General features: G+C 37.2%; 3 protein-coding genes across 5 annotated transcripts; 2 read left to right on the top strand and 1 right to left on the bottom strand.

The window, feature by feature from the left end:
• The first annotated feature begins 606 nt into the window (after nucleotides 1-606).
• Nucleotides 607-14,734, top strand: LOC133979146 (interleukin-18 receptor accessory protein-like). Of its 2 annotated transcripts, XM_062417607.1 has the most exons (12): nucleotides 607-862; nucleotides 974-1,163; nucleotides 1,912-2,065; nucleotides 2,138-2,303; nucleotides 7,349-7,417; nucleotides 10,958-11,087; nucleotides 11,246-11,403; nucleotides 12,492-12,629; nucleotides 13,313-13,423; nucleotides 13,517-13,657; nucleotides 13,748-13,863; nucleotides 14,362-14,734. In XM_062417607.1, exons 1-12 carry the CDS (start codon nucleotides 733-735, stop codon nucleotides 14,629-14,631), a joined length of 1,773 nt encoding a protein of 590 aa, XP_062273591.1. In that variant the 5' UTR covers nucleotides 607-732; the 3' UTR covers nucleotides 14,632-14,734. The 2 variants fall into 2 exon arrangements, with proteins under 2 accessions (XP_062273591.1, XP_062273599.1); XM_062417615.1 differs by lacking the exon at nucleotides 13,748-13,863 and having other exon boundaries at nucleotides 14,362-14,502.
• Nucleotides 14,735-16,051: 1,317 nt separating this feature from the next.
• On the bottom strand, nucleotides 16,052-18,891 carry LOC133984813 (PEST proteolytic signal-containing nuclear protein-like). The gene is made up of 5 exons (XM_062424293.1): nucleotides 18,768-18,891; nucleotides 17,912-18,138; nucleotides 17,347-17,421; nucleotides 17,135-17,190; nucleotides 16,052-16,986 (listed from the first exon to the last, which is right to left on the bottom strand). The coding sequence occupies exons 1-5, from the start codon at nucleotides 18,811-18,813 to the stop codon at nucleotides 16,875-16,877; spliced, it is 516 nt and encodes a 171-aa protein (XP_062280277.1). The 5' UTR covers nucleotides 18,814-18,891; the 3' UTR covers nucleotides 16,052-16,874.
• On the top strand, nucleotides 18,030-24,886 carry stk16 (serine/threonine kinase 16). Of its 2 annotated transcripts, none has more exons than XM_062424276.1 (8): nucleotides 18,030-18,165; nucleotides 19,301-19,425; nucleotides 19,951-20,170; nucleotides 20,257-20,390; nucleotides 20,635-20,722; nucleotides 21,796-21,924; nucleotides 22,073-22,194; nucleotides 22,704-24,886. In XM_062424276.1, the coding sequence occupies exons 2-8, from the start codon at nucleotides 19,340-19,342 to the stop codon at nucleotides 22,840-22,842; spliced, it is 918 nt and encodes a 305-aa protein (XP_062280260.1). In that variant the 5' UTR covers nucleotides 18,030-18,165; nucleotides 19,301-19,339; the 3' UTR covers nucleotides 22,843-24,886. The 2 variants fall into 2 exon arrangements, with proteins under 2 accessions (XP_062280260.1, XP_062280267.1); XM_062424283.1 differs by lacking the exon at nucleotides 18,030-18,165 and adding an exon at nucleotides 18,935-19,000.
• Nucleotides 24,887-26,199: the final 1,313 nt, after the last annotated feature.

Below are 26,199 nucleotides of genomic sequence, written 5' to 3'. Positions count from 1 at the left end.
TGTGTCCCAGAAATGGGGCTCTTAACCACCACATGAAGGTTATGGTCTATACACACCAGAGCTAAAAGTAGGTGGGTTTGTGGTCTCTACTCTTCAAAACTGAGTTTGTCATCTTTTCATCTGAATTGTATTATATTACAAATCATGCCTTGCAAATGTCCCCAACCTAAATGTGTGTTGATCTTTATTAGCCTATATTCAGTGACTTCTACTGTCAGTGTAGCCGGCAGGCTTTTTTTAATAAGATTTTATTTTTGCATTTTTCAACAACATAACAGCTTTGTAATACAGTCAATATGAAGTACCAAAATACAGATTATTGCATGTTGTCCATTTTCATAATGGCCCCCGTTTTGTTGTTGTTCTTTTTATGCTTTACGTAACTGAAACTGTTTTTTAAAGCTTAATGTTGCCTTTTTCAATTCCCTTTTTTTACATAGTAAAATGTTACACAACACAACTATGCTCTTCTTACACAGGAAGTGGCTAACAACTAACCGGAACACAGTAATTGGGCAGGTTCCAGTGAAATAATGTTCGTACACAACAAAACAGGAAACCATGTATTGCTGTTCGCTATGATACATTTGTGTGAAAAAGGTGGATCTGAAGAGTAACCACACAAAAAATACAGAGGAAATACCAAGAACCCCAGCCATGTTTCTGCATGGGTAACACATGCACAGGAAATAATTTTTTTTTAAAGGGAAGAAGACAAATTTCGTTATCCTCATGACTGAAATCGACAAGCTATGCCGACAAATTTTGAGGCGAAGGATGCAAACTGGATACATTCTACTTTTTTTAATCATTAACACTTTCATGGAGGGATGCTGTGTGGGAAATCATCCAAAGAAAACAGGTATTTCATTTATACACAAACTGAATGTGTGTGTTTGAAAGGAAACATGTATGTCACTATTAATGGTGTCTTAAAATAAAAGAGAAAACTCATCAACTGTCTCTACTGTAGGTCTTCAGCAGAATATTGCACAAACGCATTTCAGAGTGGTGAAGGGGGAAAGCTTTGTGATACCATGCAACACACACAAGGTAGTGTGCTCCAAGATTGAAGGAGAGGGAAATGAAAGCCTGTCCTTTGACTGTGGGAGGCAGCCCTCAACTGCAGAAAAGCATTCTGGAAATTATACATGCCTTTTAAGGTAAATAATAATACATGTTATTACTTACCTTGCGTCTGATTAAATTTGTAAATTTTAGATTGTAATGTTCCAGTGGAGAAAATAATGCAGATTTGCTGAGGTAAAACAGTATTACTTTATAATATGGTATATTGATTTAAGGATAAGGCTGGTGACTTTCTGTATTTTATTATTGTTAACAAATCTCACATACAGAGCCAAACCAACAATGAATTGTTCCTATTGTCTGATCCAAAGCCTGATATAACGTATTCCTCATGACTGTATATAAATATGGATGTCATGAAAGCGCCCCTAAAGTGAAGCCAAAATATCTTCACCATCCCCTGGTTGCTGGCTGCAGTACAGGTCATAAATCCCTCCATGTAAGCAGATGGGACATGAGCCAAAACTAAAACAATCAAAATACACATCAAATATATTTTTCCCAAAGATGGTTTCTGTTATATTTGGTAGTCCTTATCATGCTGATGCTTATTCGAGTGATATTTCTTCTAATAAATTTGTTCTTAAGTAGTAATTTGCCAGACAGTGGAAGAGCTGATGGGGCATGTCCCACGGGCCATCATCCCAACGCCAGATTTTACAGCACAGTTTCTGGCTCCAAATAACATCAGACAAGCAAGATGAAGAAGAAGCTCCAGAAAGGAGCTGTTTTGGCTTCACTTGCAAAATGCCAAATTGTAAAGTTTTTTGATGTGCGTAGACTTCTATTAAGTTTTCAGGTCTCTGCTTCTCTGCTGTCCAGTGACAGCAAGTTCCATCTACAGGTAGTGGAGAAAACCAGTCTGCTATGCTCCGAGCCTGAGGAGGAAAGTCAGTTAACCCTGGAGGTGGCAAAAGGTGGGAAGATTCCCTGCCCGGGTCTCAGCTGTTACAGCACAGACGTCCTCTGGTACAAGGTGAGGTACACACATGAACAAGATTTTCTTTTTCACAAACCAGAGCAAAATTCAAAGTGTGCTTTCTTACAGAATAACAAAGATCCGTGTGAGAGAAGAGCCTGCGATAACACGAATGGTGTATTAACGCTCCTCACAGTCCATGAACATGATAGTGGTGTCTATTTCTGTGATAGACAGATAACTGAGCAAGGAGTCATGTGGACCTTCAGGAGGGCTGTTCATGTACAAAGCATACGTAAGTGCTGTGTGTGTGTGTGTGTGTGTGTGTGTGTGTGTGTGTGTGTGTGTGTGTGTGTGTGTACATATTGGGAATGTTTAAGAAATTAATAATACACGACTAAAGAGTCCTGATATACAAAAATAATGGAACAAAATTTGTCATTCCACTGGCAAAAAGAGAAGCCACAGCACCATTTATTTTAGGGATGGCAGCGTTGGTCTAATGATTAGTCGGTTAATTTGTCTGTCCCAACACATTGGGCCTCATGCAAGAAACACTAGTATGCACAGATTTGTTCTTAATTACGTGTATAAGAGATTTACAAGAATTTGCTTCATTCGCCAATTTTCTCGAATTTAGGATTTTCTCTTCGCCAAGAACTAAATTTACGAGTGATGCAATCCTGTCACACTAGTCATATACAACCATCCTGCAGTTCCTCACACTTCAGAATCCATTATCATGGTGGCATTACTCTGTATAAGAATTACTTTAGCAGTAAAGTAGTATTTGATCATTTAGGCATTATATTATCAGTCATTTAAATTGACAATTGAAACTAAGATATATTGCCAGCTTACAATATAAATAATGGCTGAAACTACAAAGCAACTTGTCTACTGTTAATTTTCCACAATGCAAACTGACTATTTGTTCGTTACTTTTATTCATTCAATTGAAATGTAGGTGATCGAGGCTATGGTTTGGCTCCCTGGCTGATGACAGCATTCACAGCACGAGTACATTTTTTCTGCATTCTTTGGCTTTCTCCAGTCTTTTAATTCCACCACCACTACTAAATAATATGCATTTCTATTGATCTATTTCTGAGAGCAACACGCATTCTCAGAGCTTGTGAAGTTCTTCTTAGTCTATGGTGACATATTCATGAATGGAGTTTCTCCGCAAGTTGCCGGACACCTGACCTTATAGTATTTTGAGGGTGTCAGTTATGTTAATTTACCATTCTCGGGATGCAAGTTAATTTAGAACAGGTGGAATTCATCATGACTGTTTCCTGGCCATATGAACGTTTGCTGAATCTGATGTGGCACACTCCCACAGGTCCACCTCACAAAAAAGTAAGAGAAATTTAAGCTAAAAATACAAAAACATTCTTGCCTGAGGCCCATTGTTCAAGAAATATAAACAGCTGTTGAATAGTTTTCCACAATATTTTTTACAAATATTCATGGTAACCAGAAGATGGAATCCTAATTACATAAAGTTGGAATAATTTTATAATTTTGTTTTCAGACACATTCCTCTTTTTATTTTCTATTTATATACATCAGTAATCACCTTTGACCAGGTGCAATGAGATTGATCAATACAATTTTGAGAATATATACACTTTATCTATCAAGAATAAATCACATTGTCACAATCATTTCATGAGAAGAAGTAAAAAATATTTTATTCCAACTTTATGGGCGACCGTGTACTTTGTAGATTCTGACTTTACCTCTTTTGGGATCGAGAGGTTTAGATTTGTGGTTTTAAGTGTAATGTTTCTACAAATATTAGATGGAGTGATATGACATTCTGTATAGCGACATTCCTCACAGAATGATTTTAATAACTTACGTAGGTGAAGTGTTCATTTAGCCCCACCATTAGGTCAAATTGTTAATTTTTCAATACTTTAGTTCATAACCAAATACCATGCTTAACTAAGATAGAATAGAAAGGTGTATTTTTCTCTGCCATGGTTTGACTTAAAGGATAACGGGACCCAAGTCATTCAATAAAATTAAATCATCATTCAGAAACTAACTACTTCAGTGTCAGGTTTTACACAAAAAACAGATTGTAAGAGCTTCAAAAGGCTGCATGAAGTACCAAAAAATAAGAATAAGCCTTTGCAAAGAATACTACATCATGTATTTTTGTATCATTGAAAATTTAGTATAGAGGCTAATCTCACAACTCTCACATGTCTTCACACGTTGGTTCATAGCTATCTGTCGTCAGACCCCCCAAACCACCGAGCTTCCTTAACAGTTGGTGGTTAGTCATCTATTTGGAGTTATTTTCACTCTGATACAAGAATGCATGATCATCAAGATCACATCAGATCATACCTTCAAGCTAGATGTTTCATAAACCTAAAGAGTACTGAACACACTGTACTGCTCTTGCTTAAATCTTGGAAAATACTTTTTTTCAAGAGCACTAACAAAATGCCGATAATAATTTTGCAAGAGTACTTCCTCTGTAGTGATCTTGCACACACATCTTGTTTCTCAAGCACCAAGGTATAACTGCTCACCACTTTTAAACAAGAAAATGTTGTATTTCTGCACAATAGTAACTTATACAGAAAAGTGTCTACCAATGGCAGGAAAACCATAGAAAAAACCTACAAGTCACCCTACCATTAAAATAGATTATTTCTCAATTCACCACCCTGGCCTCTTCACCCTTTTCACTGGGGTAAAAAAAAAAATCATAATACTTCCTGTTTTGGCAGTGTCAGAAAAACATGTTGTTACTGTCCCACTTTGTCTATGTGTGTAATTTGTAGTAAACTACTACTACTACTATTACTACTACAACTACTATTACTACTACTACTATTACTGCTGCTACTACTATTACTACTACTACTACTATTACAGTACTACTACAACTACTATTACTACTACTACTATTACTACTACTACTATTATTACTACTACTACTATTACTACTACTACTACTACTATTACTACTACTACTATTACAGTACTACTACTACTACTATTACTACTACTACTACTAGTATTACTACTACTACTATTACAGTACTACTACAACTACTATTACTACTACTACTATTACTGCTGCTGCTACTACTATTACTACTACTACTACTATTACAGTACTACTACAACTACTATTACTACTACTACTATTACTACTACTACTACTACCATTACAGTACCACTACAACAACTACTACTACTACTACTACTACTACTATTACTACTACTACTACTATTACTACTACTACTATTACTACCACTACTATTACTACTACTACTACTATTACTACCACTACTATTACTGCTGCTACAACTACTACTACTACTACTACTACTACTACTACTATTACTACTACTACTATTACTGCTACTACTACTACTATTACTACTACTACTACTAGTACTACCACTACTATTACTACTACTACTATTACTACTACTACTATTACTGCTGCTACAACTACTACTACTATTACTACTACAACTACTATTACTACTACTACTATTACAGTACTACTACAACTACTATTACTACTACTATTACTGCTGCTACTACTACTACTACTACTATTACTACTACTATTACTACTACTACTACTATTACTACCACTACTACTACTACTGCTGCTGCTACTACTACTACTGTAGCAGCTGATACATAATAATGGCCAATAACGTAATAAATTTGCCCATTTTTTAATGTAATAAGCTGATAATGTAATAACTTGCCAATAACATAATAAAAGTCCTGAACCAATAATGTAATAAATTTTTGCCAATGATGTAATAAGTTAATACATTTCACAAATTAGCTACTCGTGACTGATATTATACTTTCTTCAATTGTCTAAACTTCCTTACTTCCTAGCACAACATGTTTAAAGGTAATCAGTGATATAATATTCTTTAGCAAAGAGTTCATTTTGTTGAAATTCTTGCACATACAATCGTATATATTCTTTCAGTAAATATATTACCAATGAGGCTATTCACATGACGTTTTCACCAGACTTTGGTATTAACTCAAAAAATCCACACATATAAAGAAATCAAAACATTAAAGTCCACGAATAAAGTCGTGTGTAAAAAAAGTGGAATGAAACAGGGAAAAAAGCATTGAACACACTAACTGAAATGTATTGAATATTTAGTGGAGAAGCCTTTATTTGTAATGACAACTTCAAGACTCAAGACTGTAGTGCTCGGGTGTGATTTTGGCCCATTCTTTTAAAAAGATTGTCTTTAAATCTAGAAGATTACGAGGGGCCCTCTTGTGAACTGTGTTGCTTTTTCTTGAATAATTCTAACCATCAAGTTCCATCAAACAGACAAATAGTCTTAATTCCCAGAGAGAGAGAAAGACAGACCCCCCCCAATATATCCAATAAATAAAAGTTAAATAAAGCAATATTAGTATATTATTACGTTATCAGCTCCAGTTATTACATTTGTAAAGGATTATTTTTTACCAGGCCAATAACATAACTTTTTAGGTGATTGGCAAAAAGTTATTACATTATTGGCAAGTTATTACATTATTGGCTTATTACATTAAAAAATGGGTAAATGTATTATGTTATCGACTGCTACATACTACTACTACTCCTAATGATAGTGATAATAATAACGATTAGAAGAAAAAGAGGAAGAAGAAGAAGAAGATAAGAAGATATTTACAATGATTTATTTATTTAAAAAACAGAAGAGTAGGAGTGCTACCTGGAACTATTGAATAAATTGTAAAGATGGTGCTCTTTGGCTAAGGGCTGAAACAACATTGAAAATAGGAAGACACCAAGGCAGTCATCTTGGAAAAAGTTAAAATGCCTTTATTTTAAGGCTCACTTCCTGATGAAGCCTCCTTAGCCGAAACACGTAGAAGTCAGTTTTTAACATGTCCTGCCCTTAAAATAAAGGCATTTTAACTTTTTGCAAGATGAGTGCCTTGGTGTCTTCCTATTTCGAATGATTTATTTATTTATATTAATAACTGACTTATGTTTCCTTGGAGGAAAAATAGACAAAGAGTTAGATACGTCTTTTTTTTGCTTCATTACAGTTGAACAGGTCACTGGTTACTGGTTAAACAAGGTTCATCTCTTAATCTAGCAATGGCCAATGACATAAAGCTATTCTTTTTCACTCCAAGTTGGGTATTTTGATTCCTTTCATCATCTAAAATGGCTTTACTTACATGTTGGTATGGCCAAGAGTCAAGTCAGAGTTCAGGACTGATTTATACATGTTTTTTCAGACACACCATATACATAATATAGAAACATAATTGTGACTGTATTTCCCATGCCCTATCAGCACAAAGAACAACAGACGTTCCAAGGATTGTGTATCCTGTTGACAACATGACGGAAATAGTGGAGCTTGGTAAGTTAATGCAGTGGTTCCCAACCTTTTTCTTGAGGGACCCATATTTTTACCATTGGAAACTTTGATGACCCCCGCTATCAACAGCAGAGTGATATTGGATTTACTGCCTATTTTTAAACCCCCATTTTAAAGGTAGTTTATAAATACATTTTAGTTGAGTATATATGATGTTATATTTGTGACAGAATTAAACATCAAAGGCAGTGGAAGTTTTCTCAGTTACTGGCTCTTGAATTTCAACAGCAGCTCTGAGATCAGTGGCCAGTCTCATTCTCATTTTTCTGTTTGCTATTATGATCTATCATTAATTTCGTTGTTGCAAAAATCACACTCTTAAGCGCAATCATTTTTGTCATTATGAGTCATATTTTGCGCAGATAGCACTGATAAATTAATAAATGACTCTTCTTGGCTTTTTACTCACAAAGCTCTTATTGCACTTACAGCAACATAACGAGTTTACATGTTGTGTCAACTCTCCACCGCTGTGTGTCTCTCTGCTGCTCTACTGCGCACACCTGTAGTCTCTTCTCCCTGTCGCTTCCCGTTTCTCCATCAGCAGCTCCCTGTTTACGTTGCTAGCTAACCTCCTTACTGCAGGAAGGATGTTCACGTTACATAAGCCCTTATCCTTGCAATATATTTAACACATTAAAATGATTACACACCTTAAAAATCAAGAGGGCTTCGTGACCCCCAGTGGATCTTTGGCGCCTTCTCCGGTTGGGAATCACAGAGTTAATGTACACTGATCCTACATCAGTCAGAGTTAATAACACATTTAAGTGGTTTTTAATGACTTTTTGAGATCCATATTGTCGTGTCCCTGAGGGTTAAAAATCACACGTATGCATGGACTTGTAGAATTTAAGTGGTTTATTGCAAGGAACCCAAGAAATCTATGGTACATCTTTTTTGCCTATCTTTCACAGGATGGTTCGATGGTTCAGGAAGCCTGCCAAAAGTCAGGCTGGCTTCCTGTTTCCTAGTGCCTCACCCAAAATGACTTTGCACGAACCATCCTGTTTTTAACACTCTACCTAAAATTACTTTACAATACCATATAATCCCACAATTATTCTATTATATCATTGCACATGAGGGTGAAACCCCAGTCAAGTCATCATCAATTAGCATTCAGCAATATTCTGCTTGTTAACTTGCTGGGAAAGCCCCTCAAGGCCCTCTTTACTCATGGCTCTCCCCCCTTGTTGGGAGACCACAAGAGGCCTTATGCCCCCCTCTGCTAATCTCTGGAGCAGTTTTATCAAATTTTGATGGAAATCATCTCAGTATCTTGTTTCCACCTTGTCAGTTTGCGGCTAATATATGCAGCTGCACCTCTGTGTCAGAAAGAGGCTCCCTTTTAAAGCTTTGGGGTCATTTTGACAGGATGCTCCTTTCACAAGGCCATCTTCAAGGTGGCTTGAAATAGATTGAATTTAGTTCCATCTGCTAAAGGATCAATCATCCATGGCGCCTCCACTTGCACGCAAAAGATTTTCCATTACTGGGATGCCCATTATTCAGGCCCACTAAGCCTTAGTATGTCCAAGAGCCAAATGTTACCCAAAGTCTCCTCCTCAAATGCTTTTATACACTCGTAGCCCCTTTCTTGTTCTTCTGGCTTATGTACGCACTCCTGGCAATACCACATATCAGTTTTATCTATTAGACGCAAATATGTCCTTGCTCTCCGGGCATCCCTGCGTATTGGTTGAAAATGTGAAAATATTTTCTCTTTTTTATTTATTTTTTCCTTAATTCGCTCTCCTGGCAGCAACCCAGCACACACCCCTTTACACCAACACTACAGCTTAGCTTTCTCTTTTGTTCATTTATTTATTTTTATCAAGTCTCTTCTGCATGTAATTCTGTACTTCTTTACTGTGTTTCTTGTGCAGCTTTACTGATTTTTCAAACACAATTAATGCATGCAAATGAATACAATTTGATTTGATCAATTTAGTTCAATCCCACAAGTCTACCCAACACACCAGGCTTTGGCGAGACCATACTGTACATTAGATCAAAAAGAGATCTCTTTACCTTTTTTGCGGCCGCAGAGTTGTGAGTATCACCCAAGCCAGGGTGCAGTCGACCTTTTTAACTCTTTCCATCCCGTTTGTGATGCCAATTATTGTCAGCCATGTGAGTGGAAAAAAAACCCACTTGTGAATTCCTTGTGCTTATCACCGGTCAGATTAAGGTCAAATGTCAAATTAAGGTCATAATCAACCAGAAAATATTGTACACAGCAGACATCTCAGGGTTCATGAATTCTGGTTATTTATTGACACTTGTTGATAACTAACAAGTGATTGGAGAGTTGTTTGCCTATTCAAAGTTTTTTAAATTATTAATTTGTGCAGAATAACACGTGTGTACAATGAAATGATTGAGATGAGGCTCAGGAGAATACGGCAGGCAAAAGTATTTACACACAGTAACAATATTTTAAACAATAAAGATATATGGCCAAACAAAAGACAAGAAAAACTACTGCACATATGGAAATTTCAGTACATAAAAGAGCCAGTATATAAATAAAAAAATAGATGGCCTTAGAGTAAATATGCTCTGAGTATGGAGTATAGAGTATATTTAAGCAGCAACATAAATAGTGCAAAATTAAGTGATGAGATGTGTAATGACTGTAAGCAGTTAATGAAGAGTTAGCAGTATGGTCATTAGAAGTTATGAGTGTGTGTTGCATATTTCAAGTGTTCAGTTTAACAGTTCAGTAGTCTGATGGACTGTTATAAGAAAATATCCTTCAGTCTGGAGGTGGGTTCCTGTCTGCTCCCAAAGGATAGGTTCACAATTTTTCAAAAATACCTCAAAACAACAGTCAGGTATCTATATGAACATTGAAAGAGGTTTTGCTAATAATTCCTCTTGTTTATACTGGCTATTAAAAGATCCCCTTCTAAAGTGCTTGTGCCCAAAATCGACACAGTCATTTTGGGCAAAACATGCATTTGAAAGTTTATCTGAAGCTTATAAGGCTTCAGCAGTCTGAGTTAATCATATCAACATTTACAGTCGTTTTAGCATCAAATTCCTTCTTTGTGTTTCCTCGGACAGTGTTTCTCTGTTGAGCTGCAGTGGAGGTATAGTAACAAGAAGAGGAACTTTCGCACTGAGAGGACTGGAACGCTGAAAGATATTTACTTGTTTTGACTAATTTGGACAGCTGAAGCCTCACATTAGCAGATTTTGGCACCCATCACTTACATAGTAAGTGCATTATGGAGGGGTCTTTTAATGGCCAGTAAGAACAGGGGGAATGATTACAGCAAGAAAAACATATTTCAATATTCGTTTAGACAACAGACTATTGTTACAAGACAGACTTTAAACATGTGAACCCATCCTAATGCTCAATATGTTGCTATAGCTTATACCACCATACCTGAAACAGCTTTGAACACTATATGATTATCTCATCTTTGTTTGAATGAGTTGTGTGCATCTTTCAAACTGGTATGATATTAAGGGTTAGATTTTAATGGCCGTGTTTTTTACTCCTTCTAGGTCAGAATCACACTCTGAGATGTGAAGTAGATTTTCCTTATGAGAAAGACTTTTTGCCGAAGGTGCAATGGTACATGAATTACAAAGGCAACATGAAGAATATGACTGAGCTACTCATGGAGAGCCCAGAGTGAGTCACTGCAATCGTGTGCAATGTTTGTTTTTCCCAGAAAATAACTGTCTTTCATCATGCAGTTTGGATTTTGTAAACTACAAGACGGTAATGTGATGATTGGTTTGCATGAAGTTTTCATTAGGATAGAGTTGACATTTTTTTCCCTGATTCAGACAGACAGACAAACATAAATATGGAACAGTCACGATGATACAGAAAGCCATCATAACGGAGGTGACTTCACTAAACTTGAACCACACATATACCTGTATTGCCAGGAACACTTTCGGAAACAAAAGTGCCACTGTCATGCTCAAGGAGAAAATTGAAGGTACCATTATTTTTATTGTTACCTGCATTTATTCAAACTGTAGTCTGTATTTTGTCATAATATTACATTCCAGTTTAAATGATTATACCACATTGAATTATTGTATAATATTTAATAACTACAGTAAAATCTGCCAACACACCACAGGATCACAGGTATAAGGTGAGACAATCGAAGCCTTTACTGCTGGTGGGTGGCTGCAGGCAAGTCACCTCAGCCCAGAGACCGTCTAATTGAACCAGTTGGTCGAACTGAAAAAAGTTCATCCAACAAGGCCAAAAATGATGTGACCAACCTTTAAGGCAACTTATTTCTATAGCCATTTTCAAAACAATATTAAAAAGTATTTTACAGCCATGTTCACACAGTCATGTCCACTATAAACAGAACCATGTTCTTGAACATGTACAGTGGCCTCTGCCTTACACAGAACTTCTCCTAACATTAAAAAACCTGATGCTTTTATTAGTCTTTGGAACTGTTTCCAAACAAATTCGCTGTAGTGACTGTCTTTCCTAGGTGAAGGAAAACGTCACCCAGTGCACCAGTTTGACTCATTGACCTGTTTTAATCGTTTTTTCATCAAGATTGTGCCAACCACATTTTCAATGCTTCCGACGCCCTCAGATAATAATACTACAATATGACTACACAACTACTACTGACTAATTTAAGTAGGATGAATTCATTGTGGGTTTGGCTGTGAAAATTAGATGTGTTCACAATAAGAAAATTACCAGCCTTGTTCTTTTTGATTGATTGATTGATTGATTGATTGATTGATTGATTGATTGATTGACAACATTTTTGTTTGTGTTCACTCTCACTGCCCATATCGGCAGCGTTTTCAGCTACTGTAAGCAGCTGTTAACAGCAGACAGACAAAGATAGCGAATAGATTGTGAACATGGCGTTTAGCAGCTAAAAGGCAAGATTTTTCCCGCAGGGTTTGGTGGTTCATAAGGCGATAATATTTCAGTTTAGTGTTTACAGCTTGTTTCTGTTGCTGCTGACTGGTCAAAAGTTCAATTATTGCTGCTTTAAAGACATAATACAATCTAATGAGTATATTTTGGACTGGATTTCAGTAAATTGGCCATCACTGGTTGGCTATCCTATTGCGTCTTTCCTGCTGGTGGTTGGGCTGGGAATTGTCTTGCATGCGAAATGGCTGGAACTACAACTAATCTACAGAACCCGTTTCCAACGTGGAAAACTTAATGGAGGTGAGAATGCAAACACAGACACATGGGCACAGAAACTCACAATACAGACACCCAAAGGCAAGGTTAGCTTGCATGCAGGCACAAAGATTCTGGCATCCTGACTACAGCCATCTTCACAGGATGTGGCTTAGATTTCAAGATAAAGTTTTACCACAGCAGGGAGGTTTTTCTTAGAAAGGAAACAATTACTTAAGAATTGTTCTCAATTTCATCCTTCAAAGCATTACATTATTAAACACAATGAAAACATTATATTACCTTTAATTTGTGGTGACTGCTTTGTTCTCTCATCCGTAATCAGGCAGCTGTCATGAAAATGTGCAATATTATTCATTATTTATTGATGTGCATGTTTTACATTCTCCACACTTCATACCTGTCCAGCAATTCATTTGTTTTCATCATTTATTTGTTATATATTTAATTCAATTTATGTTATGTGTTTTTGACAGAGCTTTGCTCGTAATTTTGTTCTCTTTGCATCTTGGATGCTATAGTGAATGACAATAAAATGTAATCTAGTCTGTAGAAGTTAAAAAACACAAGGTTACAAGTATCACTGATTAACCTTATGACTAGTTCAATGGCGGCATATAGAACAACAAACACATTTAAGAATACAGATTTAAATTTAAAATGTTTTGGTGTCAAAATTGTCTTTCCCCTCCAATACAACCAATCAGATGAGAAAGAGTTTGATGTGCTTCTGTCATATGTGTGGAGTCCTCCATCAGCAGAGGTGGAGGGATGTTTGACCCTTTCCTCCACATCAAGACCAGACACCGAAGTGAAATGTAGGTCAATGTGTTCAGTGTCATAACTTTACCTTTTTTTATTTTCATGTCACTGCACTGGTAAAGAAAATTAACAATACCTTATGCTGGCAGCATGTCTGTCCAGCCTGGAGCCGCTGAACATGGAAGAGGGGAACACCCAGAGGGCACCAGAGGTGCTGCTCCGCCAAGTGTTAGAGGACCAGTGGGGGTATCGGCTCTGTCTGCTGGAGAGAGACATGGTTCCTGGAGAAGGTCAGAGGATCAAGTCTTTGTGTGTGCATGCACATGTGTGTATGTGAGTTGACTGCAAAGGTTTCTGATAGTTTCATTTTTGTGTTGTAGCATATACAAATGATGTGGTCCATGCAATACAGAGAAGCAAAATGCTTATCTGTCTCCTATCAGATGACTACCTCTCCAACAATGATGCTGTGTTTGTACTGGCATCAGGAGTCCAGGTAGGCCTACATAAGTGCAGGGTAGTGACTGTTACTTTTCAATCAGAGTTGTTGTGTAAGACACACAGCCATGCTTCCGGTTCTGTAAGGGTATGCTCTGAGCTAAAAGTTCACATCAGCGTGTTACTGTGGTCACAAATTACCACAAGAGCATGTTCATGTTTATCACACGTACATCATCTTAGTGTACCATCTTAGTTTAGCATGTTTGCATGTTAACATTTGCTAGAACTAAGCACAAAGTAAAGCTGAGGCTGATGGGCATGTCATCTGTTTTGCAAGTATGTGAATATAAACCGAAGTAACTGAAAGTAACTGAAACCTTAGATGCAAAACCACTAGTGTCCTCTGTTTCAGTGCAACTTGTAGGTTCTGAGAAGTTACATTTTTCTTTCATGACAAATCAGTTTGAAATGTAAAAAATAATTTAACTACTGCTTTTATAGTTCACTAGAAATACAACTCATTAACAGTTTAATATTTGTTCCACATCTTTAGGCTTTGCTGCAAAATTCTGCCCCCAAACTCCTGCTAATATGGACCAGTAGAACCACGACATCCCTCATCCAGCCAGACCCACCGCTGCCCTCAGTGGTCCACAGGGCCTTGAAGGTGCTACCTAGTCTGAACTGGACCTTAGGCAAGCCTGCAAGAGCAACCAGCAACTTCTTGAGATCACTGAGGAAGGCGCTGCACAATAACAGAGTTGAGGCTAGACCAAATCAGATAGTATGGCGAAAACACCAGTCCTCCCATTCTTTTGAATAGGGCTGGTGTGTTTTGGCCACAGGTGTTTTGAGAAGGGTTCAGCTCATAGACCGTAAAAAACTATCGACATAGTTAATGTGACATCACCCACTGATTTGTGGAATGCTGGATTTGGTATCTCTATATATATATATATATATATATATATATATATATATATATATATATGCACATTTAGCAAAGTTATTGACCTTTTAAACTGAAATATGTTAATTTAATTTAATTTCCCTCATGCTTACACCCTAACCCCTAATCTGGTCTGTTTTCTGTGTTCTGATAACAGCTGCATGTTCAGTGAATCCAGATTTCTTTAGTTCTGTCTCTCTTCGTCTGAAATTAGTGCAGTCCAGGTCTATCATCTACTAAAGAACTTTGAGGCAGCATGTGGAGCTGCAGGGTTGATTGTTACGGCCCTGCATGTGTGCCTATGTGTGTGCATGTATGTATTTGTTCTTTTCCAGTGTTTCCTCCCCCATGTGACCCGTTGGTCCTGGTGGTTTCCCACAGCAATTATCCTGATTGGTGCGGCATGTTCCTGGCTCAGTGCTCCAATCCAGGGTCCACACTCAACGGGCTGAGGTTAAAAGTATTTGGCCAGCCTGTCAGTCAAGTGGCTTATTGTTAGGTGTAGCTAGTTAACATTTATTTTCATTGTTTCAGATAGATCTTTAGCTCCAGTTTAGGACCCACCATCCCTTTTTCTTTGGGTAATTCTCTTCCTCTGTTATGTGGTATTATTATAATTTATTTCCCTTTCCCCTAGTCAGCTGGGTTGTAACACTGCTGTTTGCAAATGTATTCATTTGATTTATATCTGTGATTATATTTTTTCTTGGTAAAAGCAGTCACAGACAGCACGATGAAGTAGCTGCATTTGAAGCTACAGAAGCCGCAGTTACCTCAGTCTTCTCATCATTACCTCTGACCCACAGCAGTGGCCTTCACGTAGCCTCTAATCCTCCAGGTCTGATGGCTGCAGGATGTGAGCATACTTTTACTTCGGCATCATGCAACAAAATGTAAGATAAAAGATGAAGAGCTCTTTACACTTCAGAATTCACCCTTCATAGCTGTTTGTGTATCAGTTTAAATGAAAATCATGTTGTGAGGTGTAGTTAATGTATTCTGTTAGAGCAAACATCAGGAGTTAACATTTGACACAATACATATCCAAAATCTTTTATTTGACTGGATATTAGGTATGTATTCAACAGAGTTCTGTCCAAGAAAACAGAGTATTGTAGTGGATATTGATATATTTCATTTGGGGAAATCTGCACAACAGTTAGGTAACCCACAGAGGAAATTATTTTGATGAGATTTTCCAAAGAGTTTCAGGCAGGAAAAGTCACTGCATTTCCACATATATCTGCCCCAGTTATCTTGGATAAAGAAAACGGGACTATATTCTTCAAGTGTGTATGTTAAAATAGGTTGCTAACCTATAATTTAATCATCCAGAAATCATAATAAGTACTGATACCACAACCAGGTTGATTCTGATAGCTATGTACGATTCTGGTTTTCACACTAAAACATATCAGTCTTTCTGTTGTGAACATGAAAACACAGCTATGTCTGTTTGCAAGATTCAGTGAAGCAGGAAGAAATACAGTGTTGCATACTGACACAATAATAAAACAAACCAGAGACTATCTATGAGGTGGCACAACTGGTGAAAACATAAGGTTGCACATTGACGCTGAGAAACTAAATGAAAGAAAAAAAGCAACACGCACAAAATAACATGACACACATCTGTGAATTTAAAAATAAAATATCACACTTCTATGTACATTTTTACACAATTAGATAAGCTTGCCCAGGGCCACACCTAACCAGCTTCAAATAGGAACAAACATGACAAAAACAGGGGCGTGGGAGCTCTAAGATGCAAGGGTTTCGTATTAGCCAGCATAAACCACCTGTTGCAAATTTTACAGTTTAAACAATATTCTGGCTAATTTGTTTGTCCCATCTCTCCATTACCCCACTCTGCAACTCTAATCACAGAGGCTTGACATTCTGGTACCTCTCAGTCGGTAGTGGTTAGACAAGTAAACATGAGTTCTGTCACGGAGAATCACAGAAGGCTTAAAATATTCTTCATCAAATGACCACAAAGCTGGGAAGTTGTCAAAACTAAGGCTACAGTGAGGAATCATTTGAGCCTTCATAGGTATCTCTGTCATGGTTTAACCTATACAAAATTATCCATTAGTGACAAAAACTATGATATTAATTTACAATTTGTCTGCTTGGGCCTTCAACTTCCTCTCCCAAAGTTTTTGATGATCAGAGAAGCCCTGCTTGCCCTTGTTGAAGGAATTAGGTCCCGCAGATGTTGGTGTCTCCCTGAAAAGATGTCAAAAATACTTTCTTCAAACTCAAGTAAAAACAGGTCAGATGATAGAGATAACTAAACCATTTAGTTATTAAAATATGATAAAATGTGACATCTAGAAATTATTTCAGAAAGATACATTTTTTGATGTTTATATACCTGCCAATGTTCTTCATCCTCATCTTTGCCTCAGGAGGCATTTCCTCAGGTTCACTCTGCACAGCAAAAGAAAGTTACGATTAGTCTGTATGTTTTTGGTTTATGCAATTGTACAACTTTGAGTGTGTGTGTGTGTGTGTGTGTGTGTGTGTGTGTGTGTGTGTGTGTGTGTGTGTGTGTGTGTGTGTGTGTGTGTGTGTGTGTGTACTTACATCATCATCCTCATTAAAGACAGACGCCATCCCTGGCTTTTTTGGAGGAACTGCTGGTGCAGGCTCTTTGGGTTTCTAGGGCAGGTTATGGACACAAGATTTAGGGAAACTACAATAAAACCAACAAAACCTGCCAGCATCACAGTTTGTTGACACTGCTTACTAGAGTGTTTATAACTAGGCACTACAGGGATGCAACTAATAGCCATTTTCATTTTGGTTCCTCTACTGAATGATATTACCTCAAATCATTTGAGTATAAAATGTTAAAAACATAAAATGAACATAATATGTTCCAGGACAATATAGTGATGATTTTGGATAGTTTTTTTTTTAAGCAAGAGCAAAACCCACAACATACAGAACGGCATTAAAGTTACAGTGAGAAAAGCTGCCTCACATTTGAGAAATGGAACCAGCAAATGTATGTATGTAATGTATTCAAATGTTTTACTTAATAGATGACTAAATAATTAATTGTGTCAACGGACTTTAAAATTAAATCACTTGCAATTGGGGTTTTTTTAAATTTATGTAAACATTAGGTAATAGACATGGCACTCACTGTTGCTCCAAGCTTAATAGATATGGGGTTGCCCTTCTTCCCGATCTGACTGCTCATGGCAAAGCCTATTTTGGAAACTTTGGAGGGTGCTGGAGGGTCTGATGAGGACTCGTCCTCATCTTCAGACGAGAGATGCTGGGATGTGCGTTTGACTGCGGTCGCTCCTCCTCCCACAGTGCTACAAGAGACAGGCTTAGTTTTCACTCTGCCTCCCTCCTCCTGCGGCCCTGCTTGAGGCAAGACAACTCACCAAGGTGAACAACTGTTTTCTGGGAACTGAGAAATAATAAAGCTATCACCTTTACCTGTGTTTCTACGTTTCTAGCCGCCAATGAACTAAATGTAACGCAAGTTCCACATACACATTTAAAGATATATTAGTCCACCTGGGAACTCTGCGTTCAGAAACGTCCTAAATGTCAGAGTTTAGGTTTAATTATAAGTACTGTACGCAGGGTGAGATTGCTACTCATTCATATGGTGTTGACATCAGCTAACTAGCTCAAGTTAACGTGGGCTAACGCTGCTCGCAAACTAGCTACACTAACAAGTAGACTGTCTGCTGCAAGTAAGTCTTTACTGTATCAGCTGGCTAATTTAGCAACCACTTTAAGCCCAGCAGTTAAAGCCAGTCTCTTTCCCATATCTGCATAATTTATACAATGTTAAGTCAAATGTTAGTTACTTCGCAATAGCATTAGCTAGCGATACATAGCTAACATTAAGTTAGCTCAGTATCATTTTGCGAACATTTCCTCTGCGCCCTGTTGTAATACATAAGCAGCACATAAAGCTAACGCTAAACACATCTTCGTTCTCAAGCATATTTTAGTCGTTAAAATAGCACAAATATCACCTCCGTCGTCGGTGCAGCCCCTTCTGTTGTGCTCGTAATCCGCCATCGTTTCTTAAGTGTAACACCAGCTCCGACCGCTATGCATCTTTGAGCGCTGTTCGCTAAAGGAGCACCTGACGCTACTTCCATTCACACTGTTTACAAGAGAAGAAGAACAATGGCGAAATATGACAGCAGCGAGCTAACTCGGTAAACAGAAAGCTAGCTGATAAAAGAAAAAAAAAAAAAAACAGGTAATGACTTCCAGGGTCGATTTCTTAAGTCAATATTATATACAATTACTCAGTGATAAAACAGACCTCAATCTCTTATTTTGACTATTGTAACGTTAGCTTGAAAAGTTGCTGTTCTCACGTTAGGTGTAGATGACGTTACAGTAACAGTAAATGTTTTATTGCTTGACACTTCTTTGTTTAAACAGATGTTTATTTCCCACAATGGGCTAACATTTCTCAGTTTGCTTCCAATAATTAATATTTTAATGCGTAAAATAACATTCAAACATCACTCTCTGTACTTGTCATTTGCCCCAGGTCTTTAAAAGCTCGCTGGTGAACAATGTACCAGTCAACATGGGACAGACCCTGTGCATATGCTCCCGTGGCTCCATCACCATTGACAACAAAAAATACTACTTTGTCCAGAAACTAGACGAGGGGTAAGATAATATGTTGATATTGTATGTTTGTTTTTTTCTAACTCCACCTTTAAGCTTAAATCTGTTAATATTTCATATTTTACCTATTCTAATAACACTTGCACAACTTTTACATATCACTGGGTGACATTTTTCTTCAATACAATGAACACAGGCATTGTATTGTCCTGCTGCCTTAAGTACTCATCTAAACCTCAATTGGAAAATAGTCCCCAACATATGCACTGTTTAATCCGGTTCAGGTAACATTTACTGAACACTAAAGTTGACCAGCTGTTACAGGAAAACAATGAAAGTATACATACCTGACTTCTTTTTGAGAATTTATCATATTCAGTGGAACAAATGGGCTTTGGACTTAGAGCCACTGACAGGCTGGGGAAGTCAAAGTATTTAGAGAAGTACATTATTGGTTCTAGTTTTTTCATGGTATTCATTGAAAGTAACAATATATTGAGTGGTGCTAGCCTGTAACATCCAATTTGCCCCTCCCTAAATTTTAATCTCTCTGTGTCCCCTCTTCAGTGGTTTCAGTTATGTGGATTTGGTAGAAGGGGTAAAGGATGGTCACTTCTATGCCCTGAAGAGGATCCTGTGCCATGACCGTGAGGGCCGTCAGGAGGCTCAGACAGAGGTGGAGATGCATCAGATGTTTAGTCACCCCAATGTGTTGAGTCTAGTAGCACACACCTTTGTTGAACGTGCGGGCAAGAGTGAAGCCTGGTTACTTCTGCCTTATATAAGTGTAAGTTGGTGCTACAGTTTGTGTGATGAGATTAACCGCAAGGAAAATGGTTTGATTGTAACATGTTGGTGTGTTTGTGCAAACAGAAAGGCAGTCTGTGGTCTGTTCTGGAGAAACTCAGAGACAAAGGGAGCTCAATGCCTGAAAAACAAATTTTGCAAATCTTGCGTGGCATCTGCTCTGGACTAAAGGCCATTCATGAGAAAGGCTATGCACACAGGTAATCTCTCTCCACACACACACACACTTACAACAAGCAATTCTGCATAATGTGGTTGAAATACAAACCATAAATTGGCAACAACATTAAACTTATCAGAGAAATCTGAAATTTCTGTTAGGAATCATAGTGTTAGCCTACTTATGGTGATACCACAATTTGCCAGACAAACATTGAATATTTGGTTTGCAACTTTTTTTATGCTGACAAAATTGCAAACATCTAAACACATGTGATTCATCAGAGATCTGAAGCCTACGAACGTGCTTCTGGATGAGGATGACAAACCATTGCTGATGGACCTGGGCTCTATGAACAGGGCCAGGATTGAGGTAAGAATGCAGAGTTTTTTCAAGATTTTACCAAGACACTTGTTTGAAGCCTGAGGTTAGTCACACCCTCATAGTCTCTTCATTTTGTAGCATTCAAAGACTTCTTTGGTTTGGTAAGATCATTTCTTACGGTATAAGAAAACAGTAAGGTGCTATCATTCTGTAATTTTGTCTGTTAGGGTGATTGAAAGTCATTTGGAACATTCATGCTTTTATGTTGTAGTTTTTAGTATGAAATTGAATATATGCCCACTAGAAGAATCTTATGTTATATCTGAGAAAGGGGTCTTGAAATGAACACAAATAGACCCAAGTAACATATAACAAATCATTTCCAGTATAGTGTAATGCCCAACCATCAAAAATTATAACATAACCTTTAGTGGAAGCTTTCAGGTTCCTATACAGATACATATTTTGAGAGTAAAAGTTCACCACACTTCACATTGTTTTAGAAAGAAGAAGGACAAAATTTCTACGTCTAGATAACATTTTTAATGCCAATTAAGCATTTAGTAAACAGAAGCAAAAGTGAACATAGTCAAGCTCGGTCCTTAAGCTCAATAAAACCCTCAGTTTTCTTCATTATCTGCTTTGCTTTTTTGTTCCAAGGGAAAAGTCTGTCATCATGTTGCATAAATGCTTCTAACTATGCTTGTTTCATTGGCAGGCTTTTCTTGTTGGCACATAATAATAGCATCCCTATACATATATACAAATACATAGTGCTTCTCCTTTTACTTATTAGTGCTGCAGTTTTGTCTTTGTTTTTTTGAGCTTCCAACACTGATTGTGCCCCATTCTGCTGTTATGTTTTTCCCTCTACAACAACAGACATGATTACAATAGGAAACGTTTATCATGTGTACAGATACAAAAAGATGTTACGTAACGAACAAATCAAAAGTGATTGGCATACTTTTTAAAGGTATACTATGCAGGATTTTATGAAACAATCAGGAAATTGTGTTTTATTACTCTGATTCACACCTTCCTTTTTGCACCACTCTCGTCTTCATTTATATATCTAGGAAGTGTTGCACTATGATGATTATAATCTAACTGAATTACAGGTTAGAGGAACCAGAGAAGCCATGACCATACAGGACTGGGCAGCCCAACGGTGCACAATTTCCTACAGAGCTCCAGAACTCTTCAATGTAGAGAGCCACTGCATTGTAGACGAGCGCACTGACATCTGGGTAAAGCCTTGTATTCCTCAGCCTTTTTGGCTGGCATATTATTTTCTTAAGTGACATCAGTAGCACTCTGAAACCTCAAGTGCAGATCATTCACTCGCCCCTTCTTTTTCTCTTTGTTTTTTTCTGTGATCTGCCCATACTCCTGTAGTCACTTGGCTGTGTGCTTTACTGTATGATGATGTTGGAGGGGCCTTATGACCTGGTGTTTCAGAAGGGGGACAGTGTTGCCCTGGCTGTCCAGAATCCTGTGTCCATCCCACAGTCTTGCAGGTCAGTCTTCATTCAGACTGTAACATTATCTCACAGTAACTTAAATAATGTTTCCTTTTGAAGTATTGTTTTTTGTTCCTGCCCTGGTTTGTGGTAGGAAAAACTCCCACTGATTTTTCTGCTTGGGGAAAAAAAACGGTAGTTCCAAAGTTAATATGAGCTGTTAAAAAGTCTTTAATGTCATAGCAGACCAAAACTGAATTGAGTTAAATTAACTGGATTTTAAACAAACATGTAATGTGAAAAGATTAACTGGGGTATATTATTTAGTTTTGGTTGTTTTTATCGTATTTGAACACAGCTCTGCCCCCGAAACCCCACTTCCTGTTGCCCTAGATTCTCAGGTGTTACTTTGTGCAAAATCAGTGGAGTTTGCATTTAAAATGACCCTGTTTTCAGCATTAATAATGTATGGTTCTGGTTAAGTTTAAAAGTATTTTTAACAAGATCTTTATGACAAAATCGAACTTAAGTTGTACTAATTTGCTGTTTGTACATCTTGTACCCAGTTACTCTGAAGGCCTGCAATTGCTGCTGAGCTCCATAATGGTGTCAAATCCCCAGGAGAGACCAAATATCAACTGGGTTCTTGACCAGGTACAGGACCTGCAGAGTCGCAGCCCCAACACCCAAACCAACATGGTCTGATCTTGCACAGTACAATAGTTATGGGGTCTAGGAATGAGACCTTTGCACACAAATGAACGTCTTATTTTAAGCGTGAAAATGTTCCTTTTATTTATTGACTTCTTGTGTAACACCTTAGGTAGGTACAGACTTTAATTCAGCTTGGGGAGCTTTGCAACACTTTCAGCTTTTAGTTTGAATAATCTGATGCAGCCAGTGTATCACAGTTGAACCTTGTAATCTTACAAAATGATCAAAAATGGCCTTAAACTTAGTTTCACCCTGCAATATGATGCTTCAAAGTCAAATATTGCTTCTGATAATTAAGTGGCTTCACCTTGTAATCTTAAAGGAATAGTTTGAAACAAAAGACTCTTATTTACTATTTTGCTAAACGTGACATGAGATAGATTAAAACCACTCATGTCTGCCAGCTGATGCAACAGCAAAGACAGGAAACTGCTAATCTGTCTGTCCCAAGATAACAAAATCTGCTTATCAGCTTTTTACAGCTCACCAATTATTACATTATGTTGCGTTTGTGAAATCCATATGAAAACCAAAGTGTAAAAATAACAAGCAGGTTTATTAGGTTATTGTAGTTTTCACACTTCAGTTTGTGTACAGATTAAAACAAATAAGATATAACAAACATGTTGATGAGTGAACTTTAGAAGTGCTGTAAGGTGAATCTTTCTCCTTTGGTCAGGACCAGGATAGCTGTTTCCTTGCTGGCTGTGAACTTATATATAGCCTACAGACATGAAAGTGGTATAACATATAAGCAAAATTCCCAAAATGTCAAACTATTCCTTTAAAAAGTGAAAAACGTTTTATCTTATTATTGTAGGTATTTTATTTTATTTTATTTTTTTTGCAAGAAAAGGGAAAACACAAAAGCTTTTCCAAACTTTCCAGTGGTTGAAAGCTACCTGAGTTTAAACCATATCAGACATAATTCCCTACTAAGAAGGTCCAATATTATACAGTTCCTTTGATTCCAGAGTATTGGCTGTGTAGTACCTCGTGGCTACACGTGTGTGCTGTAATCATCAATGTGCAGAGTCGCCTTCAGCTTTTCTCCACACTTGCACTCATACTTTTTGTCTCTACCTGGGAAAAGTTGAGACAGTACGCTTCTCTCCTGCAATGCTGCTTTTGAACACACAGAGGTGCTCCACCATCAAAGGCCACATATTAATGTGATCATGGTTCTGTCTTGTACAGCTTATAATGTGTGAATGGGCTCTTTGTAAAACATAGCAAAGAGTATCCACTTGCATAAAAAGAAAAAACGTAACGGAAAAGGGGTTAGGTTTTACTGCTACACACCTGAACAATAATAAAATGAACTTTTAATCATTTTAATGAATGACTTAGAAATGTTTTTATTACCTGAAAGTCAGTCATTGTCATACCTACCACTGCAGTTTAACCTTTTTACTTCACTTTTCACTGTATTGTGTTTTTAAACGGTTTAGTATTTTCCATTCCAGCCATGCTTTTATTTAATCCTGGGTTTCCTGTTATGTGTGAATGTGGTACACACTTTTGTTCTCTCAGGGTTCACCCACATCTCAAAGCGTCACACGGTCTTTCCTAGTAGACCTAAATGGTACCTTTTAAAACCAGTGTTAGATACTATTATGGGCATTTAAGTTAAGATTAATGCTTTTGTGACTCTGTAATGCTGTGGTATTGGATCGTATTACAACTAAAACAATTCCCTGTTGAAGTGCAGTCAATTCTTTGAATGGTGATTGACATACTGTTTAAATATATCATTATTTTAATGCTAAGTTTGGATATGTCAATTGACGTTTTGTGTTTTTGTTCATGGTAAACTAAATGCAGGTATCACGCTGATAAACTAAGACATTTTTTTTAAGTACTGGTCAAGTTCACGGATATCAGTGAGCAACAGTGTATCTTCTGATTATGGAAAATCCTGTTGAAAGTATGTTAAATCTCTTATTCACTGCACATTAAAATGATAAGTAAATATAAAATATGTAGCACTGTATACAGTTTTAATACAATTGTCTGTGAAATAAAGCTGCATTTAAAGGTCGTCGGTGAAGAAAAATACTTGAATCATTACTGATATACAATTACTAATTGGTCTCCATGATATATTTGGACACAGCTTCTAATTAGTGGGTTCAGCTACATAAAATCATGCTTACAACTATGCATTTTCTATTGACAAACATTTGCAATTAAATGATTGGTACTGAAGAACTCAGTAAATTTAACGTGGCACTGTCATTGGATGCCATCTTTCTAACAAGTCTGTTCATTGAATTTCTGCCTTGCTGTTACTCAAGGCTTGCATTACTGTAATATTAATATTAATATTAATACTCCAGGCCCACATTTAACATGTCACTTAAGTGAAAGTGCTAATGTTATAAAGTAGTGTTATCTCAAGGTTTTATTTAGTATTTAGTATTTATAAATTGCCCCTGAGTATTATATTATTGATAGATAATTTGGTTAGAAATTTACAGGTATATTTGGTTGATGGTGCTCATTTGAATTATTTTATGTTTAGTTGGATAGTTTAATCTATAACAAATCATCTTGTTTTATCATCTCATTGAGTTTTATAAGTAACATTACAAGTATGAAGCTTAATTTACACTTCTATGTTAAGGGGCTACACCGTACTATATTTAAGTACAAATTTTACTTTTCAACTAATTTCACTATGGTGGCTACACACAGGTACCATAGTGAAATTAGTTGAAAAGTAAAATTTGTACTTAAATACAGTATTTGAGTAAATTTACTTTGATTCATTCCACCACTGTCTGCTACAGTTGCCTTGGTCATCTATGAGTGTGTCTTTTAAAAAGTGTAAATCTCCAGGAGCCACAATCGCTCAGCTGGTATGCTGCACAAGCTCATAGAAAGGGACTGCTGAGTGTGGAGGCACGTAAAAATCATTTGTCCTGTTTCGACACTGACAACCAAACTACCAAACAGCCTTGGAACTCTTATTCAGATACAATGCAAGAACTAGATTGGAGCTTCATGTAGTGGATTTCCATTGTTGAGCAGCAATACTCAATCTGAAGTCCAAGCTCCTTGTCTTCCCAGCCAGTCCATCTATATAACATGAGATCTGTATCCAGCTTGAATCAATCCAACTCATGCTAACAAAGTCTGCCCGAATCCTTTCATGATTGATGACCAACTAACCTTTAAGATTCACATGGCCTCAATTTCTCAGTTGTCCTGTACAACATCACGAAGATCAGATCCTACCTGTAAGAGCATGCAGGAGAACTCCTGGTACAGGCTCTTGTAATATCACACATTGACTATTGCAGCTCCTTACTGGCACGCCTCCCTGCATCTGCATATACATTCAAA

Source organism: Scomber scombrus, chromosome 1 (genome assembly GCF_963691925.1).
Source record: "Scomber scombrus chromosome 1, fScoSco1.1, whole genome shotgun sequence".
NCBI lineage: Eukaryota > Metazoa > Chordata > Actinopteri > Scombriformes > Scombridae > Scomber > Scomber scombrus.
This window is presented reverse-complemented; position numbering and strand designations above follow the sequence as displayed.